At 46.7% G+C, this 25271-nt stretch overlaps 1 protein-coding gene across 3 annotated transcripts in view; it reads right to left on the reverse strand.

Moving 5' to 3' along the window:
• cnc (NFE2 like bZIP transcription factor cap-n-collar) overlaps positions 1-25271 on the reverse strand; it is a 136656-nt gene that overhangs the window by 31267 nt on the left and 80118 nt on the right. For all 3 annotated transcript variants that reach the window (XM_077627956.1, XM_077627954.1, XM_077627955.1), the window contains one exon: positions 19735-20082. In XM_077627956.1, coding sequence (XP_077484082.1) covers positions 19735-20082 — 348 coding nt within the window. The remainder of the gene's footprint in view (positions 1-19734; positions 20083-25271) is intronic.

Here is a 25271-nt window from a genome sequence, read left to right on the forward strand (position 1 = left end):
TCGTAACCCATTCTGCTTTCACGAATGCGGCGGGTTACATGCAGTCCTCTAATCTACGCAGCAGGGATGCAAATCAAGCCAATTGGTGACGCGTTCGTCCAAATGCGCTTCGCGTGGTCACCTTTTTCTCAATTTGATGAACCAGCCCCAAGAACACATAGCGAAAGGAGGACGACACGGACGGAAGCGCTAAACTTTAAACATTAATTAAAAAGAAAACGGGGACCACATAGATTTGAATGTTCAGCGCTTCCTGCCACGCCTTTTTCCTTATCTTATGGTCCGCTGTGTTATTGCCACTAGTTCACCAAATGCACCACCTGCATGTTGTTTTTGTTCGGGTGCAAGCAAAAAGCTGTATATGCTCAGTAAACGCATGGAAAATTTCGCTGTACCGTACGGATTCCTCCTGCCACAATCGTGGAAGATGAGATAGCGCAGTCTTTGCGAAAACGTCCCTGGCTTTGGACGTTAGGAGCGCTTCATGTTTCATCGCCAATGATTCAACGACCGGCGCCTTGCCTTTGACACAACGCATATTAACATCAGTGTAGGGTGACCAGAGAGGTGCCGTTTCAGCTCTTTTTCGCACCCGCTCAGACGGCGCCAGCACCCCACTGCTACAACTGAACCAACCAAAACCTCCACATTCACTCAAGGCTTCGATGGCCTTTAGAAGGAGCGATTCGGCGCAAACATAGAAGGGCGTGCGTCACTGCGCGGTTGATCCCGCGCCCCTGGCTGCTCTGATTCACCGCCGATACGGCGCGCTATCAACGGCCACATCACCGCCCAGAAACGCCGAACAGTGCCGCGCATCGTCTTCTGCAGCAGCTCGACGAAGCTTCGCGCAGTCGCCCTTCGTTCGCAAGTTTCCCAACCCAACTCGCTAATAATATTTCTTGAGCATTTACGCGGTACTGCTGAACCGCGATGCGAGAGAAGAAGGAAGAGAGGCGCCAGATTAATTTCGGCCCAAGATTATTTACGTGCCAGACGGACGCTATCGCTACCTGACAAAAGTCTCGCCAAAGCTCAAGAGGTTGGATGGAGACATCTCCAAACCAGGTAAGAATGCACCAGATCAACCCAGACGAATTCATACCTGACTGCTCAAAGTGTGGCCAGAGAGCCACTATGGAACACATCTTTTGGGACCGCCCCGCAGACACAGCGCCCGAAGAACTGCAGAAGCTTGTAGCTTCGCAAAAGTGGGAGACCCTGCTGGACACCGTGTCACAGCATGAGCCCAAGAGGTCGCCTTCAGCAATGACTGAGGGCCGTCTGGTGCGGGTCGATAGAACCCATCGCTACCTGCACCGATATTAAAGTTTTATGACTAATTGACTTACATGCATCGCACACGGGCGTCTTATGCATTTCGCCTTTCATCGAAAAGCAGCTGCGATTTGATCCGCGTGCTCACAAGCTGAACGCCGTAACCACCGAGGCTGCCACCAACACGGTGCAGCAGGTGCGAAAAATGCGGGGGGGCGGCTATGAGGGATGTCGTAGTGGAGGGCTGCTGATTCATTTCGACTACCTACAGGGTTTTTAAACGTGCACCGCACTAAAAACGGTGTTTTTTGCATATTTCGCCTCCATCGAAAAGCGGCCACCTTCGGAGGTGTTTCTTTGAGGACAGAAAAGATACTCTGCATATCACATCGCCGCATACGGTCAAGGAGATGTTTCCTCCCTTCTGCTGAAATGGATTGAGCCGCGCCTGGCTACCTGCCGGCGTGCACGCATCGAGACGCGATCTTCGAAGATCGTGGCGACAAAGGACTTCCCCGAAGCTAATAGCGGTGGCCAGTTTCTGCCACTTCTAGATCTCTTTGTTCGGCGGGACCAGATGTTTCCTGGAACCACGACTTCGTCATAGGGGCTGTGAAGTTCGCCGACCTTTCGGTGGAGCCAGTTGGTCTCGTGTTCGCGAGGAATGCCGCACCAGTGGAGTCGGTGGTGGCTGTATTGTGATCAGCATGTCCCCAACAAAGGGACCCGTCCTGTCCCAGTCTCCCCTTCTTGCAGCGAAAGCCATTGTGTTCTTCGTGTCTTCAAAGGCATAACCCGTATTGAAGAGGCAGGTACGGCTGTCCACATGTGTGTGGAGCCAAGCGGTTGCCGAGCTTCGGGCATGCTGGAGAGGCGCCTGGGAGGGATAAGTGACCATGAAGCGAATTCTTCCCCTGACCACTGTCTTCTTTTTTTTTTTCTGTAAAGAACTTCGAGTGATCGTCTCGTCGGCATACGTTTGTCTCGCATGCACGTGTGCGAAAGAGAAGACAGATGACAATGTTAGGAATGCAGTAACTGCTGTGCCGTGGTGAAATGGTAGTGGTGTATGTGCTGTTTGTGGGTTTGGTTGCAACCTCTCCTTTCTCAAGTGTCTGGCTGGCCGATGGAATTGCTGAGTTTTGGCTTTCCTTTCCCCGACCATTGTTTAGTCAATATTCTTTCCCCAATCTGCCAATGTGTGATTAGATGACGGAAGCCTTATTTTCCTTTCCCTCACCACTGATTGGTGAGGAGGGTCGACTGAAAACTTATTGGTTGCTGTCCCCGCTAAGGGCGGAGACAGGGGGGTTAAATGTAAGCGCTCTGGCTTGAACCAGGGCTGAATTCGTCTGATCAACGGTTTAATCACGTTGTAAATAGTCTTCTCCTTGCTCGTTTCTTGTTTTATTTATGTTGTAAATAAATGGTCAACCTTCTCCTTTCCTCGAGTAACGTTAATGTTTGCAAGTTAGAACCGCCGGGTCATCAAGAAACCCCGCTTTCACCATCAACAAGGTGTTTCCTCTCATCGCCACCTGAAGGGGATCGCAACTGGCGTAGTCTGAAGGAGAAACTCAACTGCGGCTATAAAGTGGCGGATTAGTCCAGCACTTAACCAGTGCACCTCCTCTCTTGACGGAAGTGGGGCCTGGGCCACATCTCCTAATGTTATGTGGCATTGACAAGCGCTCCGCCCAGGCATGCCGGCGGGGAAGACCTTATGAGAAAGAGGTCCACGGGCGCCGCCACAATGGGCACTGGACTGTGCTCGTAGTACGGGAAAAAGTTCAGGATTTAGCTCCCCCACGTTCTCCCCACAGCCCAGAAAACCGGTTTTCCCGAGGGTCGTGAATAGACTGTCGGGGACAAAAAGAAGAGACGGCACGCGATATCCTCGGCCAGCGAACTCAAGACAAAAGGAACGTTGTGTGTGTGCGTGCGTGCGCCCGAATGGGGATCCCGCAGCCATCCCTGCCCGAACCGGGCTGCGAGGGCGGCTCGGTTGCCTGTCGCCGCTTTCCAGGAACTCTTGCTGTACGAGGTGGGGAGAAGGCGGGAACGGCGCCGGAAAGGGGAGAAAGGAGGGCTGGGACCGGCATCGAAGGACGGGACGCTCAACAGAAAGACCGTGCTTCCAACCTCGCTGTAAAGTTTTCTTCTTTTACCATTCGGCCAATTAAAAAAGGTGTTAAGTTTTACCGGAGTTCCTTCTTTGTGACCGGAAGTAACGAACGCGTACGTTGAGCACGTACCCTCATCCGAACCCTATTTCTTTACCGTCTCGTCTCTCTCTCGTCCCCATGCGGAGAATTCGTCGGCCCCGAACCACGATCGCATCACCAATAAAAACTATCACGGGGTTGAATGTGCACGTATAGATCGGATGTTTTGGCCACCGAATGAACCTTGCTCCAACAACCTGTGCCTGGTGCCAGTGCTCCTGCGCCATGACCAATTATCGGATTAGTGCACAAATATATAGGTACTCACCGCTGGATGCCGAAAAGTATGAAGATCAGCTCTCAAAATAACGGTGTATGGACGTGAATGCAAAATAAACAAAATAAAAACGACAGGTGGTAGTCGGCCATGCTGCCAAACCACTGCCGGACCGCCTCTAGCTTAAAGCCGCCTCTGTCAACCCCACATATTGTCGTGTCCATCAGCAGTTTCAAAACGGTGTGTGATGTCGTTGGCTGCTTTGACCGCATACCGACAGCTCCAGGTGGAAGGAGCTGATTATCATGAACTTTTTCCGCATTCCTAACATCATCGAAGGCAACTGCGAGCGCTCAATACACTCGGTACAAATCGGTGAGGGTGTGGCTGGCTCGCACTAAGCAAGCCGATTTTCACCCCGAGAACCCCAATTTAATTGTGCGGAGCACACTTGGTAGCAGGTAAGAAAGAGGCTTGTGCAGTGAACTAAATGTTTACGAAAACGCGGGAAGCAAGGACTACATGCTGAAGAAGTGAATGTTTTTGATTCGCGGGACGTCATCCGATTTGTTTGACAACACAAACCGAGACTGGGCTCCGTCGCTGCATCTTTCTCGGCCACTCTTCGCCACAGCACAAGGCAAGCCGGTTCGGATCGCCGCGAGCAATGACGGCAGATAAAGCGGCGCACCGAGGCCGAGCTTTTTGTCTCGTAGACGCATCGCAGACAGGCTTCTCACCCGACTGCTGGTGAAATAGCTGTGCGTCTCCAAAGCTGGAGTAGTAAACTAGATAGTTCACGATATCCGCGTAAACATAACTCTTACGTCTGCTGTCTGCTTACGGCCCCTCATAAGCTCAAAAAGCTTTGCAAGCTGATGAAGCCCTACCCCTCGGTCAAACAAACATGTAGCATCAAACACCAAACTGCGTACGTGAACTGTATTGACTGTGTCGTTTACTGCATCCCTCTATCTTGTGGCAAAAAGTATGTTGGACCAACAGGCTGTTGTCTCAACGACCGGCTATGCAAGCACAACAATAATGTTAGAAATTCGTCCGGAAACAACCTAGCTATTCACTGCAGTAAGCGCTGGAACAGTGCTCCATTGTTAAATCAGTGTTATATTATCGGACGTAGTCATGATCAACTTACCCGAGAGATTATCGAAGCACAGAAAATAGCATCACTGGGAAGCATTTGTGTCGGCGCTCCTTCCATTTCATTGTCCAAAAAAAGAACTCGCATTCCTCAGTGTATGACCGTAATCGTGCACATGTTTTCTGGTTCTGTCAATCTCGGCAGCTGCGCTTTTTTATCGCGCATGTACAGTCTTCTGCCATGTCATAGTAGTAGCCTTTGACCACTGTATAAAGCACTTGCGGTCTCATGAAATAAACAGTTGGACGTAGCGCTCGTCCCTGCCTGTTCCTTTTTTGTCCGTGTTGTTTTAGTGCTTTCGAAAAATGACAATCATATGAATCTGCAAAAGGAGCCGGTTCTTATAAAGCGATATTGAACACCCACATGCTATTAACATTTTTCTCTCCTTTAATATTTCAGGTCTGTCAATGATATTGACAGATACATGCTATTTTTACTGAAAAAATACCTTGTACGAGTGAAAGATTGTATTGTGCAGTGAGCACCTGGCCTCCAGTAAGCAAGCAACCTAACTTTGTGCCTACCACATTTGTAGCTTCTAATTCCTTATGAATCATTCCAAACACCAGAAAACTGCCTCAAACAGGTCAGAATCACTTCCTTGACTACTGGTTTGCCACTGTCAAATAGGGGGCTTGAGGCTCTGTCGCAACTTTTACTTCAGGTCTCCTCCATCATCAAATAAAGTTATTATCATTATTATCGACAATTCACTGCCGCATGAAGTGCATGCGACCAACTAGCTCATGGGTATACCCTGCATCAACCGAAACTGACGCTATTTATGCCCACTGTTTAGCAACACCATCATGTGACGTCAACTGACATTTTTCCTGTAGCGTCCTGCACATGCGCCACACGCCTCCTCATCCACCACTTTTATCAGGCACACAGATGCATGCCCCCCCCCCCCCTCTTGTACCAACGTCAAGCAAGAAGTCGCGGTCTGATTCACATTTTTCTTTGAGTGTGGGATTAAACAGGCAAAGTGCAGCGGTGAAAACAGATCCTTAGATTGCTAACAGATCCCTAGGATTCATGAGATGTCATCTTCTTCATGCGCCGCAACACGTGAAGCTTCTCGCTTACAAAACCCTCATCAGCCTTATCTGGAGCCCACACCATGTATACCTAACAAATGCACTTGAATCAGTTCAAAACCGCGCCATTCACATACCACCAGCGTTTCAGCTCTGAAGACGAATTCTGGTCATGAAAGCCTCACAGCCCGCCGCCGCATCACCAGCCTCTGTTTGCTTCACAAGTTTTTCCACAGCTCTCTAATTCAAACACCCTACATTACTCATCTGAACCGCATATCTCACCGCACTGCCCATCCGTTTCAGATTGCCCGCCCTGTGTCCTGTACTGCAACTTTTTCAGGCTTCTTTTTTTTTCCAAACTGTTGTGAACTGGAATGCTCTCGCCACTGATATCGCTGCCATCACACACCCGTCTGTATTTTCAGATGCTGTAAGCAATTATATTTCAAGGAAATGACTTGTACTTGTTGATGAATATGTTAACCTACCCTTTATATAATACCCCCTGATGGGGGTCTTTAAGGTGAATAAAGCGAAGTGAAAAATACAGAGCGGCAGGTGTGTCCACAGACGGCTCGTGCTTACCTAATCTATGATTTTTCTTGACATTTACTTCTGCTTTGTAAATTAATAAAAGCTTTAATAAAAAATCTGTCCACAACATTTTCTCCCTTCACAAAAAAAATGTTGCTGCGAACCTCTAGAAAATTCGACCAAATTTAGGCATGCTAGGGCTTCTGAAAGTGCAGATGTATTCTCTATGGGCGCTTGCACTGGTGAACCCTCAGCTATAGTCCGAATTAACTCCACCCCGCCGCTGTAAAGGAATTTTCACAGTAAAGTCCGGCGGAGCGACGTGGCCTAGCCCGACAGGCTTAGTTTGCCTAGCAGCCTCTAGAGAGGTGGGCTAGTGGAAAAAGGCTCACTACGCAGTGCACCTGTGCTGGCAACCATGACAGTGTAGCATTATGGCAGTTGCATCATGCCAGGACCCATGAGCAGAGTAATCCGGTTGACCAGAAAGTCCAGTAATGACCCCCAAAAATCCAGCAATGACTCCCTATGGAAGGAGGCAAAGTTTATCTCATCTCAGCATCCTCCAGTTCATCTCTTCTGGGAACCATAGGCAAAACTTACATCTCCCACCAACAACTATTGCGGACAGAGTTGACCAAGAGGCTCCATGCACAATGAGCACCCACTATGACCTGCAGTTCACGGGTGGCCCCTATACTGACGTCCAAATTGTAGACACTTGTGGAAAATGGAGCTGCCAGAGGAATTTGCACACTATGAACAGACCTATATGCCTGTACTGTGGGATGAATGCAACTTGAGGCTTCAGCCACGGGGTCAAAACTTGGTGCCTTATATTGTCAGTGCTGTAGTCATTACGCCATCGTTTTGAAAACTATCTCCACGTGACTAGTCTATCTTTTGCTGTGCGTAATTAATTTCTCAGGCAGTAATGTGGAACACTCATTTTTGCAGTTCGGTGCTTTTATTTTATTGGCCTCAGTTTTCCTGAGGCCAATAAATTACTGCTCTTAGCATTTGCGCCGTGCAGCTAGCCAAAACGCACCAATTTACCGAAAAGAAACAAATGTCGAAAGATGTCCGTAGATTTTTCTCAAAAAAAAAAACTGGAAAGTGCACGGCCTAGTTATAGGTCACACTGTGGCTAAATTCAGCACCTCCCTCAATGTCTTTTTCAACCTAAAGGAATAGTCATAATGGGTGAGGACCAGAAGGACCACGGCTGCTATATATGAGCAGCCCACATGCGGACAGAGCAAGGTGCGGTTGGTCTACTCAGGATTTTCGCAGCAGCTTTACAAATGATGCAATGAAAATAAACAAATTTTGAAGCTCATTTTAAAATTTATCAAAAGCCTTTATATAGAACATGCAGATAGACATCTGAGTCTATCATCAAAATGAAGCTAATTTCGCACTCGCTAATGTTGTCACATGGTTGCAGCACTGGAGCAAATTGTACACGAATGAAGTGTGATGCTCTTATTGAAGTGTGCTACGCATATCAGAGATAATGCACCAATTAAACAAGAGGGTTGGAGGTTTGGCAAATAAAGATTTTGTCCTCGGCTGGGTTCAGTACATGCAACACGTCTTTTTCATACTTCCTCTAGCGCATCAGTTTTTGTTCTTCTCCAGGTGCACCAATACATGGGTTTTTGTGTGTCACAACCAGTGTCTGCACGGTACCTGTCCTATTACATGAGACCTTCAAATGAATCCTTGCCTGCAGTTTTGCAGCTTGCTTTTATTTTATTTTTTCATGCCCTTCCTTCCAGTTGGCACCAAATATGCATTACTTCTTCACGTTTTTTTCAGGTGCACTGTTTGTTTTCATTTTTAATTCACTGCAACATACACTCTAAGCCATCAAATCTGGCCACTGAACATACGCTGCCTGCTTATGTTCCACTCAGCCTTGGGCAACATACACACAGATCCACACAAACAGCCTGTTCACACTCCGCCCTTCCAACCGCCTAGTTACACGGTGCGATGCTCACAAAGAGCTGTCACCTGGTATTCATACAGGTGTTCAATAAGTCACTTCTGCCACAATATCTGGCATCTATTCCCATTTCGTGCCTAAAGTGAAAGTTTTCATAGCACATATTTTAGGTGCCAAAATAGCATTTTTCATGCCTGAAGACCTGGTTTGTACAGTACTCCCTTGTTATAACGAAATCGCTTTATTCGAAATTTCTTCCGGTCCCGACCCAAATGCACGTATTTTAAGCCACATTACTCGAAGCGCACGAAGAGCTTGACCCGCTTAGAGCGAAGTGGCAAGCGGAGGCATCACCGCCGAGCGACAGCGACCCTTTTGCGCATGCATGTCAAATTAATACCGCTGACGAATTAGTCTCATGCAGACACAGAACAGGCCACAAAAGTACCAAACCTACGACCGATGACCAGCCTAGTAACAGGTACCAAGCGAGTGCCGAGTGCCCCCAGCTGTTTACAGCAAAGTGAGCGGAAGCCGTCAAATTACATGGTGCAGCACGCTCGAATCGGTCGCAATCGCATCACTGGTGTCCCCTACTACAGTAGAATCTCGTTACAACGAACTTCACGGGACCGCCGAATTTCAATCGTTATTTTGAAATATCGTAGTACTGAAAAACCATTATTTTCATGTCAGTAATGCATCACAAGAACTAAAATTAGGTACCTTTGCAGCAGATTTATGTGTTGGTAAGTAAATAATAAACGATAACGCTGGGCACAGTTTAACTACAATTTATTGCTTGAAAAAGTCTTATCTTCTTCTGGCGAGTAGACGACAAACGCTGCAGGACGAACGTCTCCACATCCTCGACCTTCCTGTGCACGTCATCGGGGACATCTTTGCAGCGCCCGAGGAATGATTGGGTCTTCTCTAGAAAGACTAGGACATCCGAGCTGGAAACAATCTCTTCCTCTTCGTGCGCTGATCCAGTGTTGGCATCGTCTTTGTCACTACTACATTCTTCTTGCTCACGCACTTGAGTCACGATGTCTTCGGTGGTGAGCTCCGCGGATGTAGCCGCCGCGCTGTCGCTATCCACATAATTCGAAAGTCGCTGTCCACGGTAGTTGCCCAGCCGCAGACGTTTTCTTGAGGGAGCCAGCTGCGACACTCAAAGTTTTACGATCTTGTCCCGATCTTGGAACATCGTTGCTATTGTTGACGGTGTAATGCCAAGCTCCCTGCACAAGTCCGCTTGCTTTTTTCCAGCAGCTGCGACAGAATGTCCCCTTTTTCTTTAAGCGAAAACTGGCGTCGCTTCTTTTTAACGCGGGGGCCAGGAGAACTCATTGTCAGCAAAGCTAATGCACAACACAATCACAGCGCCGATAACTTCGCAGATCCTAACGTTCGCTGTCGACGTGGTGACACTGCGCTGAATAGGCTTAAGACTGCTGCGCAGTACGTATGTGACCACACGCTGGGTGGATGATAATGGCCTTACCCTTTGTATCGGGCGGCAGCTCGCGCCGCCTCGTGTGATGGCGATACCGCTGGGGCTGTATCCGTTGCAACGAGTTCCCCAGCGCATAGCTGATGCTTCGGATGATGATGACAGGCGTCAGCTTCAGGGATTTGGTACGGAACTTCGTAATAACGAAGCGTTTTGCGACGAATGCGAGATTAAATTACATACGTTATTCTGAAATATTCGGTAATTTGAAATTCGTAGTACTGAAAGTTTTTTACATTGAAAGTATAGGCATTTTGGCGGGGATTTTAAAAAAATTCGTAAATTTGAAAATTTCGTTAATCTGATGTTCGTAGTAACGAGATTTTACTGTATAAAATTCACACTAAAATAAAGTTTCCGTGACGATTTGTGATGCCAGAAAACCGCGGTCTCTTGGACGCCGAAAAGTGACGAAAAGACTGTGGGCAGACTTGCGCCGTAACATTCCATGGGGTGCACTCGATGAGCAAAATTTTACTGCCCTAAAGAGCACTTCTGGCGCTGAAACGTACCAAAAAGCACAAAAGAAGTGTCCCTTCGATTATGAGCCCATTCACACTTGCAAGTCACGAGCGAGTTGAGCTTTTGGCAACGACATCGACCGCGGACGCACCAGGCAACGAACTGGGCTGCTCCCTGGTTGCCGTAGTCGTCGCTTGCAACCAGGCATCACATCAGCCAAAGCAGACGAAACTCTCGAAAGCGCGCGAACAACGTCATTCCCGAGAGTTTTGGCTTCAAACGAGAAGGCGACTCGCAGGTCGCGCTTGCAAGTGTGAACAACGGTGTTGTCGAGCTGCTGCCTGGTTGCAAGCGACTGCTGATCGCATGCCCTTTGCCATGTTTGACGCGAGGAGGGACGATGACTTTGGGGAAGCCGGTCTAAAGATTTGCTTGCCGCTTGCCATAATCGGCCTGCATCGCAGTAAAACACCGCCCCTAGCTTCGTTGCACTTTTGACAAAGCAAATCGACTGATAACCTGCCGAAAACACGAAAAATCCGAGCATCTCCAGCAGCGAGTCAGGCTGCCAAATGGTGGGTCAACGCAACCACGGTGTTTCCCCGGCGATTTTCTCGGACCGGTCATGCTCGATTTGCGCCATGCAACTAGACAAACGGTCGAAATGCATGGTAGGGTCATTGAATTTTGTTCCTAGACATTTGTCAACAGCGCAAAAGCGGCGCTGCGCGAACTCTGACACTCGGACTGTAGAATTTTCGTCGACAACGGTGTGTCGGAAACTCTTGCTCTGCAAACTTCACGGCTGCACACCTCGGGAAAAAATTGCCCAGTAATCATGCAAAGCCTCTACTGCAAAAAACGTTCCGTTTTCACGATCGCACTGCGTACCCACAATGAGCGGCTAATACTTTTTTGAGCACAACAAACACAACCTCAGGCTCAAGGCGCGGCATTTGCGGGAGCTTCCCAGTGCGATACTGTTGTAGTCTTGCGTGACACCCTTCCATAAAAGAGGCCACTGCCTTCGAAATACCCCCATAAAAGCGGCCACTGCCTTCACAATTAGAAAAACCCCGGTGGTCGAATGCATGGACGGCGACTGCTGCCTCATGCAATGCTTGGTCAGATTAGAGCAGGGGTTGCACGTGCCCGATAAGAACTTGAAACAGCCAAAGCTCACTGCCTTTTTTGCACTTGAATAAAGTTTTGCTTCACTGAATGCATTGTATTTTGACTTCCTCGCAGTTGCAGAGCAATTAAAGCTTGACTGTTTTAGATTTTCTCGGGTGGTCGCATATATCGAATTACCGCTTATAACGAATTTTCCCACCATCCCACTGACTTCGTTATAACGAGGGATTACTGTACTTGTAAAGCTTCATTCAAATTCTACTGATATCAATCTAACTTCAACCCTTGCCAACCCTCATCACTGTCGTCACCTCTGCAATAGCATCATGCTTTGAAAAAATAAATAAACAAACAAATAATAAAAAATAATAAAATAAATAAATGTCGGAATTGCAGGTTGCATCAGAATGAAGTAAATATTTTAAAATAAATTTGTGCCAGAATGAAATGTCGCATGGCTGCTGAACTTGGTGGAAGTAATTAAGAGCGAGAGAAATACCTACATTATAAATTTGATTAGAATATGATAAACTTGAAAAATCCCTGCCACTTTCCTTTAAAAGGGCCCAAAAGGGCTCCCAGTAAAGGTGTAGTATTCCTGAGATGTAAAAAAAAAGATGCCACTTCATGAATATCCTATATCCTTCAGTAACGATTTTTTTTATGCGTTTTGTAAGAGCCGAATTATCTGCAGTAAAAATTTGAATTTCTAGCGTCTTTGCACCTTTTCCTCTCCTCTCGTCACTATTGCAATGCTCAGTGGTCGGTGCTCCTCCACCGATGCCTGACCCACCAGAGCAACACTGCTGACTGGTTGTGGCCATGGCAGCTGTGTGACAGAAATATGCAAGAGCGTGTGATAGAGGAGGGTGCGAGCATCAAAAAGTCTCCAAAAAGGACTGGGCAACTTTCGCGCAAGAATGTGGGTACTGTGCTGCGTCAAGAAGTATGTTATTTGGCTACGAGAGAATGTAGTGACTGAGCGAGTTTATGTGCTCTTCTCAGAAAGTGTTTCAGAGCCCCTTTGAGCTCCAGCTTGGTTTAACACTCTGTAGAAAAGTCCAAAACAAAATTGCAAGAAGTGCAGTGTAACATCTTGAAAATTGGTTGCGCACATCTTAAATACAGTTGAGCCCGCTTATAATGAACATGAGCATCACGCGGCATCCGTTCGTTATATTCTGAAGTTCGTAGTAAGTGAACACAGCTTTAAAGACAGCTGCTTGTCAGAACACAAATTTTTTTCTTTGCGAAAAAGTCTGCGATGGACGTCTGTTTTAGCAGTGCAGATCGGATGAGGGAGGTTTCCAATTTGTTTAAAGCAGAAGCGTGCTCTTCTTCAAGGCCCTTAGCATAGACAAGTTGTCCGAGGCTCTTTATGTAGCCCATTGCTACAGGCGCGCTTACGGGTGCTGGCTCTGAAATTTCATCCTCACCCGATTCCTCCGGGTCACTCTTGTCCCGCACTTCAGAAACGATGCCCTCGTCTCGTCCGTGCGCGGTTCCGCGGTGTCATCGAGAGAAATAAAATCGTTACAACCAATGTAATGACCCCACATCTCATCTCGGAGTTGACGACGCGCTGCCATAAATCGTCGTCGGGCTGGTCATCTTCTGAAGCATCAGGCTCGGTATCAGACAGTATGTTGATGAAACCGGCCTTGCGGAAGCAGTTCCGCACGCCAGTGGCCGTCACCTCCTCCCTGGCCGCTTTCATCATCTCTACCGCTGAATACAATGGAAATGGGCATGGTGTTCCCATCCACCATCCCAAATTACAACCAGGGCCCGAAATTTGAACAAAGCCAACGAAACGTCCGCACTGCAACAAGAGTGACAAAAGCGCGCAATGGGGTAGACAGATGCGCAACGTGCGCAGGCGGCAATCAAGCCAATCAAGCTAAATACACAGACGCACAGCGCCAGCGGAGAGACCAATGAGGAACGTCCGTGAGCGTCAGTGCAGCCACCTCTTGGCTCCCACAGAAGGCCTGCTTCACGGAGCGTGGCCTCCACGATCAGCACCGGTTCCGTTGATCGCGGCAGCCACGCGCGGATTTGCAAGAGAGTGAGGAGAGGGGAGCGGAGTTGCGAGGAGGGGCGGCGAAAGGGTTGCTCGCTCGAGAGCGACACGAAACGGGGCGGGCAGTTTGCCTGCGATGAGGCTCGGGAAAGCGAATCACACGCCGGGCGCACAAAGGGGTCGGAGGCAGGTTATCTTGCATCGCGCCGCCGGGTTTACGCTGTCCATTCGCTGTAAACGATCAGCAGGGCTCAATGACGTTTGTTATATGTGCGATTTTGTGCCATTGAAACCATGTATATTTTGATGGTCGCGTAGGTCTCGTTCGTTATAAGCGATAGTTCGTCTTAAGTTGGGTGTTATATGTGGGCTCGACTGTATATTCGCGGAACCAAGTCTTTTGCTGCAATAGAAAGGCCAAAAAAAAAAGATCTGTCTTTCAAAAGCTTGATTGGACTCGCGAGTCAAACCTGTTAGCTAAAATGAGCACAGCATGAGCTTCTTAGTGCCCACAATGTCTTAAAAAGACTGGCAACACACCAAAACAAATACTGAAAACAAGTAAAGAGATTACGGTGGAAATAAAAGATCCTGTCTGATATGGGTAAGAATCAAGCACTATAATTATGTAGAAACGAGGATTTATAATTTTAATTTGGCACTGGAAAATGCATAAAACAAGGTGAAGTGACATCAACAGAAAAACCTCAGCATTATCAGCGAATCACATTACAAAACGCCGCCTTGGTAAAATATAATTACATTTTATTATGTGCACGGTAATTTTTTCTTCCAGAAGCGGCTGTCCAATTTCACATCAGTTTATGTTGTCTGCAGCGCACCCTTCAATCAAAAGAAACGCTCACCTCATATCGAGAATGAGGTACTTTCAGCCTTTGTTACTGCAGTGTTCTGCATTTCTTGCTTCAAGTGGTAACCATGATTAACTAGGACTGTCGTCAACAAAGCATAATTCACTGTGCCGTAACAGCTTTGGGTGTGGACACTCAAATGGGCTGCCCCAACCATACACCTTGCTGAAGCCTAAAATGTTTGACAGTTATCTGCAAATCTTGAAATAAAACAGACCTCAGTGGATAATTTCGCAGCCTATGGTAACTGTGCTGAGGCAACACAGCAGAGATGCAAACATCATGCTTCGCACACTACTTCAAACTACTGCATGTCAGCCACATCATCAGAGTCTTTTAACCAGGCACCAACCAGTCTGAGCTCAATTTAGCTTAAACTAAGCAAGTCTACTTTTCCAAGCATTATACTTCGGTCTCAAGCTTCCTATAACCAATGCCATTCTGGACATCGCATGCGTTTTCTTTGTCAAACTGCAAGACGGGCTTCGATGCAATCCTTGCTTGCCAACTCGCAGAGTTAACTACATTCAGAAACTCCGAGTCTTGAGGTGACAGGATCTGATCTGCCTCGGGTCTCGGAGGATTGTGTTAATATTTCATGAGGATGCCGACTTGGACTCTTGAGCAATGAACTGGCGGACATCACTGTCTCTCGTGCGAGTGCATCTCCCAACATGCAGCAATTGACAACCTCAAGGGAATGTGTGCGCACAGCATCGCTGCCAATGCATTTGACTCCCAAGTAAACTAACTGCGTGTCACAGATTGCATATGACTTTCACCATGCTGACTTCCGTATTTTCTCTCTACCTGTAGAACATGTTAGTTTAGCCTACACACCCGAGTCAAGAGCTTCTATCACAAAGAATGTGCCCATCAAAACTGGTAGATGCGATTCCCCACAACAACACAATGGTTGGCATAACCAGTGATGCTCTGAACTTGGGAAATTTAAACAGGTTTGCTGAACGCAGTTTCTTTTTTTCGTGGAAAAAAAACAACAGCATTTGAGGCCTAAAATACAGCCACTGACGCCGAGGCATCCTGAACTAGGGAGTCTAACTGACAATGCATAAAATCATTTGTCACTGTGGTTGGTTGGTTAATTTGGTTTGAAGTCCCAAAGCGACTCAGGCTATGAGGGATGCTGTAGTGAAGGGCTCCAGAAACTTTGACCACATGGGGTTCTTTAATGCGCACTGACATCACAGAGCACATGGTGCTCTAGAATTTCACCGCCATTAAAATTTGACCGCAACCGCTGGGATCAAAGCCGCGTCTTTCGGGTCAGCAGCTGAGCGCCATAACCACTGAGCCCCGCAGCGGCTTCATTTGTCATTGTGAATAAGGGGCTATTATTTCTCATGCTTTTGTTTCGCCCCACCCTAATATATGTGAATAAATCCAAATTTGTGTGAAAGTTCATTTCTGTGGAAATGATACAATATTACGCCATTTTCCTTCAATTGGCATGAAACCTGGTACAAATGCCACTTGGACACTTCATTCAAGTCGGTCATAAGCACAGGCTACTGCAAATCCCTGCAGGCAATCTCCGTTCTCAGGCTAAAAGCCTGCTTACAGGTGGAAGAAGAGCTGACCGCAGTGTGAAAGCGAAGAAACCGACACATGTGACAGAAGATGTCAAAGCGTTCTGGATTTCAAGGCACCTGCAGTAATTCTGTGTGTTTAGTACTGTGCAAAGGGTGGAAGACCATGCATCAAAACCGCGAGCTGTGACTGAGGCTTTTGAACACCTGCAACTCCTGCATCAATAGGCGTTATTACTGGACTGGTCGGTGCGCAAAAATTATGGGGCCTCTTAAGGGGGGAGGCTACTTTCAAACACCCAACTTTTTTGTTTCTTGAGATAACTGAATGAAATTTTCAGGGTACACTCATGGCATAGACATTTGAATAACTACAATGTTTCATGAAGCTACGTCCACTGGTACTCAAGTTACAGGAGTATATCAGAATGGTTCACATAGGTTCCTTATGACGTGCCTGGAGAACTTGCAAAATGTTTTGGCACTGTCAAATTCATTATGAAGATTCCTGAATAGGTACCACAGGGCAAGACAGAGCCCTTTTTTTTAATTTCCTCGCTGAAAAATTTTAGCACAGCATTGAATTTAGTGTTACTAATTAGACTTCCATTAGACTAATTTCGATTGCTTATAATAAATTTCAGGCTCAATATCTTGAAAAAGTGGGCCTGTCTTGCCCTCAGAAATTTATTCAGGCACAGAATAAAAACAACCTGGTGGAAATCTGATTAGTGTTTGCAGAGATACTGCTGGCATAAGCAGCCACACCAGGAAAGAAATTCATTTCGAAAAAGCGGCCCTTGATGTTTTGAAAGAACATTTCCGGGTCTAAAATGACCCCGCAGAATAGTTTGCGGTGTCTTTGCAGACTTTCTTTATCTGCCGCCTCTCAGACTTTATTTGACCTCGCTTCTCAGCCTTTCCCATGTGCAGGGCATCTTTTTCCACAGCTCGATGGATGGCTATGTGGCCAGGTGTGAGCCTCGCAGACAGAGAAATTTCTTTGGTCGCCCTTTGGTTTCCAGCATTGTACATCATCACTGCATCATTCAGTGCTGTCTCCACTGCAATCAGGGAAACATGCTGCTCCTTGGGCATCAATGACCACAGAACAGAATGAATAGATTCCGGTGCATTTTGAGTCTTCGCTCCCAGGCGCCGCTGAAGAAGAGAAGGCTCCGAGAGGCGCTTATAAACAGGCAGCATAGCCTGGCAGATTGTACCTGTGCCTTGGTTGTGGTAAACCATTTGGCTCGGCAGCCTTGTGGTGGCACCATGAGTCAGCACCCTCTGGGCATAGGTGATGGTGAGGCTCTGCATCGGTCCATGTGATGTGGTGGTAGGACGCCATCACTGCATTGCTGCCACATCATTTGAGTTATTTCTCAAAGCCCAGCCATAATAGTCTTGTCAGCTTGTCGATAAGAGCCTTTGTCAGCTTTTCTTCCCCTCCCAACGACTTATCACTCTTTTGCACATGATTGAGGCATTCTTCTTTCACAACTGGGACTAACCCATAAACATTCTCCTTCACAAGGGCAGGGTAGGTGGCACTCTCTCCATCAGACACAATCGTATAACGAAGGTTGTGCTTTGTCAGTGGACGAGCGAAAAGGGTCAAGGCTGCCTCGACCTCTGTCCTCCCCGACTTGGCATCCGTGATTTTTTTGGCAGATGTCCTGCTCACGCCAGCTTGAGTACTCAGTGTCTTCAGGTTTGGGTCCTGTTTGACACCCGAGGCACCGGTTTGAGAGGACAACAGCATCCAAGATGAGGCCAGTGTGATACTCAATCACTGCCCCAACTCTGATGTGGGACGTGTCCACGCTTATGCATCGTGCCATCATAGACTACAGTAATGTCTCTGGTAAATTCTGGGTCCATCTCCTGATAAACCTTTTTCACAGCAACTGCTGATTCAGAATAGAAGCTCTCCATGTGTTGAGTCTCTGGGCCCCTGAATGTTTTCTTGAGACGTTCCTGGTACGTCTTGTGATGAGATCCTCTGTGAGAGACATTCATAGCAGCCCAAAAGTCATTAACAGCTGTCTGCCCCTTTCCAATTTGCTTCAGAGCCATAATGGCTTGGATGTTCACCTCGAAAGCGTTTCCATCGTTCTGGCGTAGTGAACTCCAAGAACTAGCAATAATCCCACAATGTGGGCATACCAACTCAAGCTTTGTAGCTAGTCCGCGCTGGGTACCTTGTTGAATTGTCAGTCCAGTTGCAAGGCAGCATTGGCACAAGGTTCTGGAGAGCAGGTGGCCAAATGCACACATTTGCACAAGGCAAAATACCTCATCTTCGGTAGTAGCAGTGGCAGGTGCGGATCGGGTGACATTGCTTGAAATTTTCGTAGCGTCGCGGGCGTGGCACCGAGTTTGTTTTTCACAGCATTACGTTGTGCCTCCGCCGCCTCTATCTCCTCGGGCGTCAAAAAGTGCGTGTTCACGTGCATGGTCGACGATGCATCATCGCTCACAGCGACAGACGTGAGACGGGATGCCGCGATCGCCGAGGTTGATGCAGTCGGGACAACAGGCACAATTGAAACGCCGTCTCCTTGCGTTGACGCGGAAGGTACGGCACTGGAAGTGGCAACACAGTCTTCTTGTAGCGGTGTAGCAGAGGCAGCACTGCTGGAAGCGTCTCCGCAATCGCAAGCAACGCGGTTTGTTAACTTCACCATGCGGACGGCATTCATAGAATGACGCCGCGAACCGAACACATATCATTTTGAATTTCCTTTTAAGGCCCATCATGAACGGCCGCGCGACGATCCGCAGTGTGTACAAAACCGTTCAAAACACGCCACAAGAATCCGGACAGCAGCGGTGACAGCGATCTCAAAAATGGTGACAAGTAAAGCGAGGAGCGCACAAAGAAGGAAAGCCATCAACGGAGCCAGCCGCAGCACACGACGCACTGGGGAAAGACCACGTGTCAGTGTGCCCAGCAGCCAATAGCAGCCGCGCTATCTCCCGCGTTATCAAGGAGCGTGCGCGCTTCGTCCAATCACAGCTCGAATTCGAGACACGGGAACCTCAAACACTGCTTCGAGTCCTCCAATCTCGTGCGAGCCATGTTTCTACCATGCCGCGGCCACCGCCGGCGAAGGCAACACGGGAAAGGGCAAGCATTCACAAGCAAAACAAGACCAAGATGGCGGCGCTCGGTTCAGCGGCATGGAAATGGCGCGCGTGTGATGTTTAGTTATTTTTGCCGTTCGCTCGTGGCTCGTGGGCTGCCGCGGCCTGTTGTATATCCAATTAGAAGCAGTTCTACGATGAATTAGGCGTTCATAATTACAGAAAAGGTAGTTTGCAACACATATAGCCAAAATATATACTTTTTGAAAAATCGAGTTTTTCGCGATTTTTTTACTTCTGAAACCCGCATCCCCCCTTAAAAGAACTCCGTTCATTTCCAGCAAAAACTGCTTCTTAGGCTTTTGACGAACTTGTTTTATCAAGTATATTTTGGAGCTGTTCACAGAGTTTTTGAGCAACTGAGCATGCAGAACAGTTTTGTAAGAGCAATTCGATGCAACAGATGGTGGTACATGCTCTGGCGAGTGCCTATACCTATCAGACTTGGCACTGCCAGCAAAGGTCGCAGTAGAAAGCTTAGAGCCACAAAACTCAAGAACGATTCTCACACCATTTTTCGTCGCAAATGGTGTCCATTAAGAGGTTAAACAAGTTGTGATTGGCTGTCCGACTACAGAGGCAGCACAGCTGTGACAATGGCTGGTGGTACTCACTTTCTGTTGGCGAAGCGACCATGTCCATTAGGTGCAGGTCCTCGTCACCCAGCAAGTCGTTGAGGAGGTAGTCGTTGGGTGTGCACGCCATTGCACCAGGACTGGTCACATTGCTGGTAATGTTGCTGGACATGTTGCTGGTCATGCTGCTGGTCATGTTACCCATGCTTGCCATGTTGGATATGGTGCTCATCATGCCATTGCCAGTCGCTGTGTTTCCCATGCCACCATAGCCTCCCATGCCCGTGCCAGGTGAGTAGAGGTAGTCGGGAAAGTCCTGTCCGTACGTGGGTCCCTCCGTCAGCAAGGACCCATTGTTGCAGGGAAGCCCTGTGCAGGCAGTTGCTCCTATAGCAGCCAAAAATAAAAAGGGATGACCAGTCATTCCACGGTTCCTTGCTTGGACAGCACGACCACTGTGTGAGGGCAACTAGAGGCCCTTGTTATATGCTTCGAACTAGCGCAAATCTTAGCCACTCGAAAATAACTTTGGTGTGGCAGGAACATTCAAACCTGGCAAAACATTTTGCGCAGTCATTCACAGACAGCTTCTGTACATCCTCCAAAAGTCCAATGCACACATCCACTAGTATGCCTCTGACATCTGACAGACAATACAAACACAGATAGTTCACATTTTCTCTGAACATGTTTGTGATTACCAGTAATTCTGACACTGAGCCTAATAAGTGTGAGCAATTCAAGCGCCTGAACAAGAGTTCTCGATCTGCTACACACAACTGCAAGGTGACTGCATGCAGTGTGCACTAGTGGGCCACAAGCAAGTACAAAACTGCCAGTAATGACAAAACAATCCTTTGCCTTTTATGCTCAGCTGCAGAGAGTGAATAGTATGGTTAATGTTTATGCATAAAGGGTCCTGAAAAATGCATATACTTATAAATCATTTGCACATAAACGTCACAGTATACAACTGACGAAAAACATGCAGGAGTGCTTGCATTTGAATTTGGCTCAGTAGTAAGATGCATTGAAGCCAACAGTTCACATATTCAAAGACTTCAATGAGCATCTATTCTTAAATTGCACACATGTGAGCCTTTGCTGAACAGTTGTACCAGGAGCAGAAAGGCCACTAATTCAATGTTGCACTAACCAAGTCTCGAAAGAAAATCCATTGCCTTGGAATGACATGACCATACTCCCAAGCTGTGCCACGTTTAGACACTCACTTGAGAGGAGACTCGATAATGGCCTTAAAATGTAAGTTTATTATTAATATATCTCGTAATTAAATTACGTGTGCATATGTATTTCTTCCTTCTATTTTCAAAAATAGAATTAGTTTTAGCATATCTCAATTATTCACCATATTATAGAAAAATAAGCCTAATTAACTTCTTATGGTTCATCAGAACAATTTTCCTCAATATTTTTTCATTCTGACTGAAATGGAGCTGTAGCCAAAGGCCTGCCATGTGGAGCTATGCTACTTATATTGTTGTTGATGTACAACATATAAAAATGTTCAATTATGTTGAAGCACAATAACTATGAAATATAATTAGGAGATATTATTGTTCACAACATTTTACATGTTTGACTAAGCCATAAAAATATAGCATAGCTCCACAGTTCAGTTCTTCCTGATTTCAATGGTATACGATCAATTGAAATTGCACCATAACAACATAACGAACACTTCCGTAAGGCTAGCATGTCGGTAAAAACAACAAGTTGAGAAAAATCGCATTTAAGTGCACGCACCAGCTATTCAGAGGTCATTGCACAGGCCTCAAAAAATGGTGAAATACGAATATCCTGAGAGGATTTCACAACTGCGAGTAATACCAGGATGTAAGGAAGAGTGCCAGCTTTCAAACAAGACTGAGATGGCAGCTATTGGGGACGCGGTTGTGGGAAGCGATGGGCAAGAAGTTCAGCCGCATTTTGCTCTCAAATCACCATTTCGGCACTTTAGAGGCATCAAAATATAGATTTTTTCAGTAGTTAGAAGTCGAGTTGGAACGTGAAATTTCGTGGGTACTGAAAAATCTCTTTTTTTCATCATTTCAAGACGTGCGTCTCCCCTTAAAAGACCGGTTTCATCACACTCACTGAAGACGTGAACAGCACATAAGGCAAACATGATGCCTGTAGTCCTTACCAGTTAACCACTGCTCTGAAGCATTGAGACAGGTACCCAATCTAGAAAGCGCCCTGTGTCATATTACAGAGGGTTTCGACCGTTGGGCGTTTCTCTTGGTGCACTCGGTTGCATTTTGTATAACACTTGAGCAATGAAATTAATCGTACAGATCTTAATCTTTACAGCAAAAAGATTTGGTCTTTCTGACATGAGGCACAGATCCTCGAGTTGAAATATTAGGTATCCTTAGAAATATATGCACACTTTTTATCTTGGTCCAGAAACAGATCATACTGTGCTCAGCTACAATGCCTTCCCTGTCTTCACAAACTCTTCCTACCCTCTACAGAGGCTCAGTGGTTACAGCATTCAGCTACTGAGCTGGAGGATTAAGGCCTAATCCCAGCTGCATTTCGATGGAAGCGAAACTCAAAAGGAGCCTGTGTGCTGTGCAATACCAGTGCACGTTAAAGAACCCCAGACGGCCTAAATTATAATCCAGAGCCCTCAACTACGGCGTACCTCATTGACCATGTGCTGCTTAAGAGCGCTGGACCCCACAATTTAGTTTTACATTCTTCTTCATGCTAGCCATGCAGCTCTGCTAAGCACTGCAAATACTGTCATCTTCTGCAGCAGTGGTGGCATAGTGGAATTTTCAGTAAAGTCGATCTATTTTTACTTCAACTGATTTCCCTCTGGAAATACCAAATTTTATTGCACCTCCAGCCACACAAATGTTGAAAAAAATGTGTTACAAATGCAGTCAGCAGGGTACAGCCACAAAAGAGACCACTCCAGCTTCTAAACACAGCAATTTGTATGACTATTAAGAGCCACAGAGCCCCTGTCTACCAGTGCATTTGCCCTGAACTCTATGGCCAAATTTACTTCAGGTACAGCATGGTCCAGTCACATCGAATCACACTTCTGAGCCGACAGCAAAATAGTTTTTTCTGTTTAGTGTCACAAAGCAGCAACACATGCTACTACCCTGATATTTCCTATCAGGCATCAAAACTTCTGCATTCATGTATGTAGCCTGGACTGGCCACAATGTGGTGCCACTTTGATAGGAAAGCATAACATTCTGAATGGGAGAGTTCAGCATCTCTTGCATGACCCCCTAACACAAAGCAGTGGCCCTGCCTCAATGACAACCCAGGTGGCAGCTCACTGTCCTGGCTTTAGGCGAACATGGGAAACATTCGTTCAAGCATTAATTGGAGCTGCACTTCGCTTGGCAAGTATGTGGTAGGGATGCATTCAACACTTGTGTTGAATTCGTTTGTTTTATTTCGTTATTAATTATTTGTTTGCCTATAACACCTGACCTGTCACCATGCGTGGAAGATTCTACAAGGGAGCAGCTGACGGGATGAAGGCAATGCAACTGCCATTACTGATTAGTGCATTGTGCCGGCCCAAAGAGCTGCTCATCTCTTAGTTTTAGTGTACTGTGAGTGATATACTACTGGTATAGACCGTTTACAGAGAGCAGTTCACTTCATACATGACAGGTGGCGCCACTAGGACGGCCACCATTCCTGGCCTTTGCAACAGTTGTGGACAGCATCGGTGCGAAATGCGAACTGCTGCCGTACAGCTTGTGCACTAATGTCATGTCACACTCAAAGACACTGGGTATGGTACAAATGTCATGTGTATTGTTGGATAAATATGTAGAGCTACGTCCATGTGGCCTAGCGGTGAAAAAATAGACGCGCTTATGCACTTCGGGGCACAAGCCGGCGTTTTTCAAGGAGCTGCCTTGCGATTTCATGCTTCTTTCTGAGAGAACAGAACGTTACTGTATTGTTCTACAAAGAAAAGAAACATATCACAAACTCGAAGCACCAGTTTATTTCAGTGCCGGCAGTATAGCTGATGATATCGCCACAGCAGTAATATACTGCGCCCTTCAAATGTCACTGCTTTATTTTCACAGTGTATCAGAAAGCACCTTCTGGTGGTTATTAGTGCTTCATAATTCATCGTGCAAAGAACAAAGGTCAATGTGACTAAGAACGAACGCTTGCCAAAAGAATAAAAATAGGCTAAAAACAAATGACATACCAGGACCCATACACGCATCGCTTGCTCACATACAGAGTGTTCCACAATTAAACGCGCACCATATAATGCTGTTCTCAGCTAAACTGGTGAATTTCTCGAACTCAAATTTTGCACAGAAATATGGCATTTGGCCATTTATGCTACATTTGTTTGGGGGTACTTGTCTCAATTGATCAAAAAAATGTCGAACATTCACATCGTCTGCGTCGACAATGAAACAAAACAAGCCATTATCTCAGCGACTGCACCGGTGGCCCCATCTTGTTTGTCGGCCATGGTGATTCGGCGGATTTGGCAAATGAGGAGCAAGAGGAGTGTATGTGGGAGCTTTGAAGATTCTTTTTCATGAAAGACGTGAAATTTAGTGCACTTATGGCAACACTAAGTTTTTTGTGATCATTGATGAAGCAGTTGAAAAAAAGTCTTCAAACCTCTCGCAAAACACCCCTCGCCCCCCACTTCTTTGCCGAATCTCCGCGGCCAGCAAACAAGATGGCGCCACCATGCAATTGCTGAGATAACGGCTGGTTTTGCTTTGTCACCGCCTCAGACGATGCGAATATCCAACACCTTTTTTTATAGATTCAGGCAAGTACCCTAAACAAATGTAGCATAAAATAATTCTGCCGACCAAATGCCACTTCTGTGCATAACTCGACCTCGAACAATTCACCAGTGTAATTGCGAGAAGCATTCTACAGCACACAAAATTTAATTGTGGAAGTCAGTATGAAACGAAAAAAAGCCAGGTTGGCCGTATATATATGTGCTATGTGTGCATGCCTTTAACCTTGCTCACCTAAAACCACAAACACTGATCCAACACATAGAATAATCAATGCTTTTTTAGACCTTTGCAACAGTGCTTCCTGAGTGTAAGCATAGAGCTTATTGCACTGTCGTGCACACTTGGCGCTAGTACGGTGGAACTAGTTTGCATCAGTCCTCAGAGAAGGCAGTTCGAGAATTTCCTCGTCTGACGCAACGTCTACAGAAGTATGCTGATGCACGGGACACTGGTGAAATTCATCATGGCAGGACTTTGTACATTTCAGCTTATACTGGTTGGCTACATCTGTGGGTGCTGAACTCCGGAGCATTTTTCATTCTACATAACCCCACTACAAGGCAGTGGAAGCATACTGGCTCCATCTACTTGGCACTTGGCTCAAAAAGTGAAAGCAGAATGAGAGCAAGGCACACAAATGACCCGTCACAGTCTATCGACCAAGTTTTAATTCTTATGAATGGAAGAATTCTTACACTCAAATCCACAAAAATTCAACACCACTAGTCAGTGCTCTGCCTGAGCATGTCCCGCTTTCGCAATGCTTTTGAGCAAGCTCTGTTC

Source organism: Amblyomma americanum, chromosome 6 (genome assembly GCF_052857255.1).
Source record: "Amblyomma americanum isolate KBUSLIRL-KWMA chromosome 6, ASM5285725v1, whole genome shotgun sequence".
Classification (NCBI taxonomy): domain Eukaryota; kingdom Metazoa; phylum Arthropoda; class Arachnida; order Ixodida; family Ixodidae; genus Amblyomma; species Amblyomma americanum.